Below are 9,416 nucleotides of genomic sequence, written 5' to 3'. Positions count from 1 at the left end.
GGAGGGAATGGGGATTTTGCAGTATCCTTCCCCTGGAGTTCATAGGGAATGGGGATTTTGTAGTATCCTTCCCCTGGAGTAGGGAGGAAATGGGGATTTTGCAGTAACCTTCCCCCAGAGTGGGGAGGGAATGGGGATTTTGCAGCATCCTTCCCCCAGGAGTAGGGAGAAAATGGGGATTTTGCAGTATCCTTTCCCTGGAGTTGGGAGGGAATTGAGATTTTGCAGTATCCTTCCCCTGGAGTGGGGAGGGAGTGGAGATTTTGCAGTATCCTTCCCCTGGAGTGGGGAGGGAGTGGGGATTTTGCAGTATCCTTCCCCTGGAGTGGGGAGAAAATGGGGATTTTGCAGTATCCTTCCCCTGGAGTAGGGAGGGAATGGGGATTTTGCAGTATCCTTCCCCTGGAGTGGGGAGAAAATGGGGATTTTGCAGTATCCTTCCCCTGGAGTAGGGAGGGAATGGGGATTTTGCAGTATCCTTCCCCTGGAGTGGGGAGAAAATGGGGATTTTGCAGTATCCTTCCCCTGGAGTTCGTAGGGAATGGGGATTTTGTAGTATCCTTCCCCTGGAGTAGGGAGGGAATGGGGATTTTGTAGTATCCTTCCCCTGGAGTAGGGAGGGAATGGGGATTTTGCAGTATCCTTCCCCTGGAGTTCGTAGGGAATGGGGATTTTGCAGTATCCTTCCCCTGGAGTAGGGAGGGAATGGGGATTTTGCAGTATCCTTCCCCTGGAGTGGGGAGGGAATGGGGATTTTGCAGTATCCTTCCCCTGGAGTGGGGAGGGAATGGGGATTTTGCAGTATCCTTTCCCTGGAGTGAGGAGGGAATGGGGATTTTGCAGTATCCTTCCCCTGGAGTGGGGAGGGAATGGGGATTTTGCAGTATCCTTCTCCTGGAGTGGAGAGGGAATGGAGATTTTGCAGTATCCTTCCCCTGGAGTGGGGAGGGAATGGAGATTTTGCAGTATCCTTCCCCTGGAGTGGGGAGGGAATGGGGATTTTGCAGTATCATTCCCCTGCCACGCCCACCAAGCCACACCCACCAAGCATGCCATACCCACCAAACCGCACCCACAGAATCTGTAGTAAAAAAAATTGAATTTCGCCACTGAGTTATAAAGAAGAAAAGTGAAACACGTAGAAAAAACATAGAAATAGAGTACAAAACTGATCACCATGTTACTTAATACTTAGTTGTGTAACCTTTAGCATGAATCACACCGTCTTCCCATGGAGTGAACCAAGTCTTTTAGTTCTGCAGCTGTTACAATGTGAAACCAAGATGGAATGATTGCTTCTATTAACTGGGTTTTATTGCTGGGTCGCTTCTGACTAACAAGTTTTGTTAGTCAGCTCCATAGATTTTCAATTGGGGTAAGGACTGGGCTATTCCCAGGCCATTCCTGCAGTGGAATATCGTTACCGTATTTTTGGGACTATAAGACACACCGGTGTATAAGACGCACCAAGATTTTGAAGAGATAAGCAAAAAAGGTTTTTGTCCTCCCCGGCCCCCAGGAGCACTCTGCAGGCTTCGGTAGTCCAAAAAATCTTGAAACTCCAAAAGAAAGTGGTATTATTAGCCATCAAACCTCAAAAATACTCTTTTCCCAAAAGATTTCCACAATTTTGGCCACCACAAAAGGAGGGGAAGAGTTTTCCAGCAAAAATTAAATGTTGGCATGAATGAAAAAACAAACAAATCAGGCGTGAAATCCTTCCGGTTCAGCCCGATTCTCCCTGGTTCTGTGAACCGGTATTAAAAAAAAAGAGGATCGCCCAGCTCACATTGTCAGAAGCTTTTTCTCCCCGCTTTTTAAAGCATTTTTTCCTGCCTATCCGCCCCAACTGGCAGGGGGGAAATGCTTTAAAAAGTGGGGAAAAAAGTTTGCCACACCCATCCAGTCACATGACCACTCCCCAAGCCACGCCCACAGAATCAGTGGGCAAAAAATTTAGATTTCACCACTGAAACAAACAGAACATTTTAAGGGTTGGGCATTTCCGTTTGATCTGTCCAAGCAATGCTGCCAGTTTAAAGAAAAAACCAGAAGGAGCAAAATGGAGACGACATTTAAGGATGAAGAGGAGCAAAGCTAGAAGAGAAACCATTCCAGGGTGGAAAAAGATCGACACAGCTCCCCTGTTTGGGGGGAACCGCGCATCATTTTTACAGGGTGTCCATTTCATTCCTGCAGAAAAGCGAATGTTTTCCTGCATCGGGTCGAGTGGTGGGATTCAGCCAGTTGGCACCACTTCGGGAGAACTGGTTAAGTTTCTGAGCAGTTTGGTGAACTGGTTGTTGGAAGAATCCTTAGGGCAGAGAACCGGTTGTTAAATTATTTGAATCCCACCACTGATCATTTTAGGAAAAGCTGTTCTCTCTTTCCCCCAACACCTTATAACCCACGAGACCACGGACAGTCCGAGAGATCCCAAATGGCGAAGGTGGGTGGCCAAGATCAAACCCACGATGCTTCGTCTCCGTGAACGAGATTTCTCTCGCAAGGATAGTGCCTTCTTGGTTCAGTTCAAAGTCCTTTCTTTCCAAGAGTTTCACCAGCCGGCGTGGTCGTCGACGGGCGATTGTTTGAAAAGATCATCGAAGGATACCATCTCCGTTGGCCGAAGAGAAGGACTGGTTTCTTTGGATTAAACCCAGATTTCCTTGCGAGGAAGTTCGTTTGTTTTCCCCTGCCTTCTTTGAGAGTCCCATGGGGGGAAAAGGTGGCACCCGACGTCTCCCTTTGGCACACTGGGAAGCAGCGGAGAGGCGTGGGCGAGGCTTCATTTGCACACGTACCTCTCGACAGTCCGCTCACACTTCTTGCAGGTAACGTAGCAGCACCAGTGATACTTGCAGTGGCATCTCTCCACCACCTTGTCCATGTAGGGGTTGTAGCCACGGCCGCAGCACATCAAGTCACAACTGTCGCTGCCGTTGGACGTTTTGTTACACTGCCTGGAAAAAGAGGAAACGACAGCCAGTCAGGGTGGACCAAGGCTTTGATAGTGTAACCTTTCAGTCTTTGGGGAGCAGTGAGGGGTTGACACAAAGAAAAGGGGGGTCAACCTATTCTCCTTTTCCCTTCCCCTTTCCTTTCTTCTTCCCTTTTCCTTTCCCTTCCTCTTTTCCTTTCTCCTTTTCTTCCCTTTCCTCTTCCCCTCCCTTTCTCCTTCTTTTCTCTTCCCCTTCCCTCTTCCCTTCCCTTCCTTTCTTTTTCTCCTTCCCTTTCCCTTCCCCCTTTCTTTTTCCCTCCCCTTCCTCTTTTTCTTTCTCTTCCCCTTCTTTTTCTTCCTCTTTCTCCTTCCCTTCTTTCTTCCCTTTCCTCTTCCCTTCCCGCCCCCTTTCCCTTTCTCCTTTCTTTCCCATCTCCTTCCAGCCCTTTTTCCTCTTCTACTTCTTTCTCCTTCCCTTTCCTCTTCCCTTCCTTTTTCTTCCTCTTCTTTTTCTTTCTCCTTCCCTTTCTTCCCTTCCTCCTTCCTTTACCTTTCTCCTTCCCTTCTTCCTTCCCTCTTCCCTTCCCTTCCTATTTTTCCCCCTTCTTTTTCTTTCTCCTTCCCTTTCTTCCCTTCCTCCTTCCCTTTTCCATCTCCTCCTCTTCTACTTCTTTCTCCTTCCCTTCTTCCTTCCCTTCCCTCTTCCTTTCCCTTTCTCCCACCCTTTCCCATCTCCTCCTCTTCCTCTTCTACTTCTTCTTTCTTCTTCCCTTCTTCCTTCCCTTCCCCCAAAACCCTTGCAGCTCTTTCCCAAAACGTACAGCCCAGGGGCTGCTTTGCACAAATCCATCCTTAACGGCCCCATCAAGGCTGGCGAGGAAAATTGCAGGGGGGGAGGATGCTCTCACTGCAGACCCCTCCCCACCAAGGGGAGGAAAGGAATCCAGCAAGATTTATGGGAACAGCCCCCTCCCACATCGCTCTGGGATTGATGAAGTGCTGAGACCTTATTCCAGGTCTGCCCCCGTGTATTATTCCTGATGCCGCTGGGGCCCCCCATTTGTTATTCTAGATCTCAGCTCTCCAGGTTCAAGTCCCATCTCTCTCCCCACCCCCAGACCCATCCCCTCCCTCTCTTGAGCCCCCCTCCCTCTTTTTCAGAGCCAGCCTGGGAAGGTGGGTAAATATTTAGAAGTCCTTGGAAAGTGCCTGGAGGCGTTGGTTTTTTTTTTTTAGAAACTGTGCCACCCTGAGTCAGCGCCCACGACTGGTGGCCTCCACGTTGTGTGTTTGTCCAGGGACGGGCCCAGAGAAGCGTTGTCTGCACATTGTGAGTGTCAGGATGGCCCACCCACCTATCCAGACCCCTCCTCTATCACAACCTCCCGATTGGCAAAGACAAGAAGCAACGACAGAATCACAGAATGGTGGAGCTGGAAGGGACCTTGGAGGTCTTCTAGTCCAGCCGTCACCAACGGGTGGTCCGTGAGAAATGTTTGGTGGTCCGCAGAAAAAATATTTGCATGTTTTACATTGCACTCAATCAGGGGGTCCTCAAACTACGGCCCCTGGGACGGATACGTGCAATGAACGCTTGTGTTGCTGCAGAGAGTCTCCCCCTTCGGGCTCTTTTTGTGTGGGTCGGAGGGGGGCAGAAATTCCGACTTGGGGTCTGCTTCAACCTCCTGGTGTGGAGCTGGAGGGCCTCGTTCCAGTGAGACTGCATTATGGCCTGGAACTGGCTGACCATCTCAGCCCGCTGAGCCTCCAGGCGCCGGTACCTGGCCTTGCCCTCCCGCAGGTCTCCCCTCTGCTTGGAAAAACCATGCTCGTAGTCCTCAGTGAGGTGCTTCTGCCGAGCCTCCTTCTCGGCCAGATCCAATTTGAACTGAGCTGTTTTGCCAACTCTTTCTCCTGGGGGCTGCTTAGCTCCAGCAACTGCTTCCTGTTGGGGCCCTAAGGAGCCCGGGCGGGCAGGCGAGGAGGGGCTGGGAGGGGAGGGGCAAGTAGAGGCTGGCGAGGGGCCCCTCGACGTGAGTGACATCGAGTTGGCCATGCCCACCCAGTCTCATGACCACCTAGCCATGCCCACCCAGCCAGGCAGATCGTATTAGTGGTCCGTGGGATTTAAAATTATGAATTTAGTGTTCCCAGAGGTCAAAAAGTTGGGGATCCCTGGTTCTAGTCCAATCCCTTTTCCGACCCTCCGACACGCAAAATCCATGGGGAAGCCGGATTCACTTAACAGCCGTGTTCCTATCTTCACCTCTGCAGGGATTCCCTTAACAACGGCAGCAGGAAAAGTCCTAAAATGGGGCAAGAGTCCCTTAACAGGGTGTGTCTCACGTAGCCACAGAAATGTTGGGCTCAGTTACGTTCATAAGTTGACGTCCCTCGGTGTTTGTGAGGCGTGTTTGTACAACAAAAAGGGGAATCGAAAGAAAAATTAAAAAACAGGGCGAGAAAAGGAAACAAAACGAAAGTTAAAGAAATGTATAAGTGACTTTGGGCCTCCTTTTCAACACATTTTGATTTCAACTCCTTTCCTAAATATTTTGCCAGTCCCTTCAGCCCTCAATTAATCTCCATCTTTCTTTATCTTCAAGCTATAAGTCATGAATTTATTTTTTACTTCTTTCAGCAAAACGTCCAGTCTTTCAAAAAAAAAAAAAACCTACCCTATAAATGTTGTTTGTTCTCTGACAGGTCAGTCCTGCCATTTCTGCAAAAAAATTTGATGTGTCCACAATTAATTTTTCTCTCCCTCTCGAATTAATTATAAGGCTATTTGCAAAGGTCCGGAGCCCCAAGCGAATTCAGAAGGAAATCAGAGAAATTGGCTCAATTGCGCCAAAAGATGGACTTTTACACAATTCACTGTTGCTTCCCCAGCAGCATCAGAACAAGGACACTTTGAAAATATTTAGATTCCAACCAAAGCTTGAGCAAGTTTGAATTTCTCCCGCCAGCAACAAAGGACTTCAAAATTGAACCGATTCTTTGGTTTTATTGTTTTGGAGTCAATATAAGAAATTGAGAAAAGGGAGGGAGGGATGAAGGAAGGAAGGGAGGGAGGGAGGCAAAGCGAAGGGAGGAGGGAGGGAGGGGAGGGGAAGGAAGAAAGGAAGGAAGCAGAGAGAGAGAGAGGGAAGGGGAAGGGAAGAGTGGGGAGGGGAAGGAAGGAAGGGAAGAGGGAAAGAAGGGAAGAGGAAGGGAGAAGAAAGAAAGATAGATAAAGAGCAGAGAGAAAGAAGAGAGAGAGGAGAGAAAGAAAACACAGAAAGAAAAAACAGATAGGGAGGGAAAGAGAGGCGAGTGAAAGAACAGAGAGAGACGGAGAGACCATTCTTTGCTGGAAGACATCCAATGAAGAAAAATTCACCCCCTCTTTGGTTAATTGCTTCTTATCACTTGTTTATATCTCATTTAAAGATTAAGACCCCTGAAGAAGCCTCAGTGGGGCTGGGCTGGACAGAATCCATCCACCCAACCTGTATCTCCCTTGGCCTTCTGGGGGACGTCAAACCAGCCATGGGAACAGAAAGATAAGATTCCTTATCTCAGTAAATAAACAGAAATTGTGGGGCCCTCTTTTCAAAAAAATGTATTGTTGTGAAGCTTTTATTTTATTGTATTTTATTTTACTTTATTTTATTATTTTACTTTACTTTTCTTTATTTTATTATTTTATTTTTATTTATTTTACTTTTTGTTATTTTATTTTATTCTATAATTTATTCTATTATTTATTATTTGAAGCTTTTATCATTTATCTTATTTTATTCAATGGCAAATAGCTACAGAAAGACGGTACAGTTGGCAGAGCAAGGGAAATAAATGATTTTTTTTATTAAGAGGAAAAATTGGTGGGCTAGATGGCTGGGCGGGAGTCTCTGAAATGGAAATAAAATGAATTTTCTCCTGGGGGGTGAACCCCCTCTGATTATTGACCCTCAGACATTTAAATTTCACCACCCAATTCTTGCCAGGTTTTATTATTTCTTCCCCATGTAGTTTTTCTTTAGGCCTTCTCTATTTCCAGATGCTTAAAACCAAAATGCAGGTCAAAAATAAACTACAGGTAATGCTTAACGCACAACTGTAATAATAAGCCCAGAATCATCTCAATCATCCTTCTAAGAACATAGAATAAAGGTAAAAGTAAAGGTTGCCCTCGCACATCTGTGCTAGTCGTTCCCGACTCTAGGGGGCGCTGCTCATCTTGGTTTCAAAGCTAAAGAACCAGCGTTGTCCGCAAATGTCTCCGTGGTCAGGTGGCCGGCATGACTCAACGCCAAAGGCGCACGGAACGCTGCTCCCTTCCCACCAAAGGTGGTTCCTATTTTTCTACTTGCATTTTTTACCTGCTTTCGAACTGCTAGGTTGGCAGAAGCTGGGACAAGTAATGGGAGCTCACTCCGTTACACGGCGCTAGGGATTCGAACCGCCAAACTGCCGACCTTTCTGATCAACAAGCTTAGTATCTTAACCACTGAGCCACTTAAGAAGTGGCTTAAGAATAGACTGTAGAACAACAGAGATGGAAGGGACCTTGGAATGTCTTCAAAAGAAAAAAGAAGAAAGTCTAGTTGCCTCTTGAAAAAAGTCCCTTTGGAACAACCATGAACCTGGATGACAGAGAATCTCTACAGACTTTGAACTATGCAATTTGGGGTGAAGACCCTTGCAATGGGGTGGGAGAAGGAATGGATTTCCAGAGGGAAAAATTGTGGACTACAGGAACCATTTGCACCACTCGGGTGATTCTGAGGACACAGATAAACTTCTAAGTGGCCTCAAGGACCCTCTAAAAGGATGCAAATTACCAGCTGTCTGCAAGGAGTATCAACCCTTCCATTCCCCACCATCCAGTCAGAGCTGAAGAAGCTTCTTGGATGAGAAGCGAAACGCCTTCAAAAGAAAAGAAAAACAAGGAAATCCAGTTGCCTCCTGAAAAAGCACCTTTGGGACAAGGGATGTTGGAGGTCATCTAGTCCAACCCCCATGTTGACGCAGGAGACCCTGCTTGACAAATGGTTGTCCAGTCTCTTTTTGAAAACCTCCAGTGATGGAGCACCCACACAACTTCTGGTGGCAAGTCGTTCCACTGGTTAATTGTCCTCACTGTTCGAAAATTTCTCCTTAGTTCGAGGTTGCTTCTCTCCTTGATTGGTTTCCATCCATCCTTCTTGTCCTGCCTTTTGGTGCTCGACAAACCAAGAAACACACACTTTTCGGTGCTTAAGGAGGTTGCAACCTTTATCTTTCCTTCTCCTCTTTATTTTGATTTTTTTCTCTCCAATCTCCCTTCCTCTCAATTCCTCTTTTTAGGTCATTTTTTCAAAGCCTAGTTGAAAAAAATAGCTCTCCATCCTGCTGCATATCGAATTCAGTGGATTAAACAGATCTTGCTTTCCAACATCGATCCATCCACAGCCTGCTTATTCCCTTTTGCAATAAACCACATTCCCATGAACGGAATTCCCATTCCCAAACCCCCCATAAATATCGTTTGTTCTCTGACAGGTCAGTTCTGCCATTTCTGCAAAATTTGGAGGTTTTGCAAAGTCCATTTGGAAACTGGATTCACTTTAAACCACCATGCTACTCATTTAACAACGGCAGGGATTCGCTTAACAGCTTGCGGGGAGAAAGGTCGCAAAACCGGGCAACGCTCACTTAAAAACCGTCTCACTTTGGCAACAGAACATTTGGATTCGATTGTGGTCGTATGTGGAGGACTACCTGTGTAAGGTAAGGAAACGGAAGGGGAAACAGAGCTCAATCTTCCCTTCCCTTATCGCTGCCTTATCATGATTCCGATCTGCTTTTTTTGACCTCTAAATTTCTCCGCAAACTTTTGAAATGCCCCAACTCACTTGGATGCTTCCCTGACCTAATCTGTACATTTCCACGTTCTTATGCCCTGCTTTTGATCTCGTGGCGCTGGGGAATGCTTCAATGGTCGTTAAGGGTGAAAAACGGTTGTCCGGCGCTTTTTTTCCAGGGCTGTCGTATCTTTGAATGGTCGCTAAATGAACGGCCGCAAATCGAGGCCATCTCTACACGATGCATAAGGATGAGACGAGGGGTTCAGACAGCCTGCCCTCCTGCAAGCAATTTTAAGAGCAAAATGCAGAGGGGAATAAAACCTGGGATACCTTGACAGGTGTGATTAATAGATTCAGGCAAACTCTCATATTCTGCATTTATGTCTGTATTCCAGCCGTCAACCCATCCCCTGCCCCAGTGACATATCAAAGTGAATGGAGCAGATGGAAGGAGGGAGACAAAGGGGGGCTTGAGAAGGAGGAGAGGGTGCGTGTTTTGGCAGCGTCGTAGCTCGGACACCCCCGACTTGAGGTGCTCCCCCAGGCCCTGTTTGCAGACAAAAGGGGGAAAGCCCTTTCTTCAGCTGCCAGGCAGAAGGGAGAGTCAAAGAGAGAGAGAGAGAGAGAGAGAGAGGCAGAAAGGA

At 47.2% G+C, this 9,416-nt stretch overlaps 1 protein-coding gene across 1 annotated transcript in view; it reads right to left on the bottom strand.

The window, feature by feature from the left end:
* Positions 1-1,494: 1,494 nt before the first annotated feature.
* Positions 1,495-9,416, bottom strand: part of WNT11 (Wnt family member 11) — a 43,322-nt gene continuing 35,400 nt past the window's right edge. The window contains exon 6 of the mRNA XM_081949979.1: positions 1,495-2,963. Coding sequence (XP_081806105.1) covers positions 2,789-2,963 — 175 coding nt within the window. The 3' untranslated portion in view covers positions 1,495-2,788. The remainder of the gene's footprint in view (positions 2,964-9,416) is intronic.

This window comes from Natrix helvetica, assembly GCF_964273705.1.
Source record: "Natrix helvetica genome assembly, chromosome: 4".
NCBI classification, from domain to species: Eukaryota; Metazoa; Chordata; class Lepidosauria; order Squamata; family Natricidae; genus Natrix; species Natrix helvetica.
The sequence above is the reverse complement of the archived record's forward strand: the minus strand, read 5'-3'. Positions and strand labels throughout refer to the sequence as shown.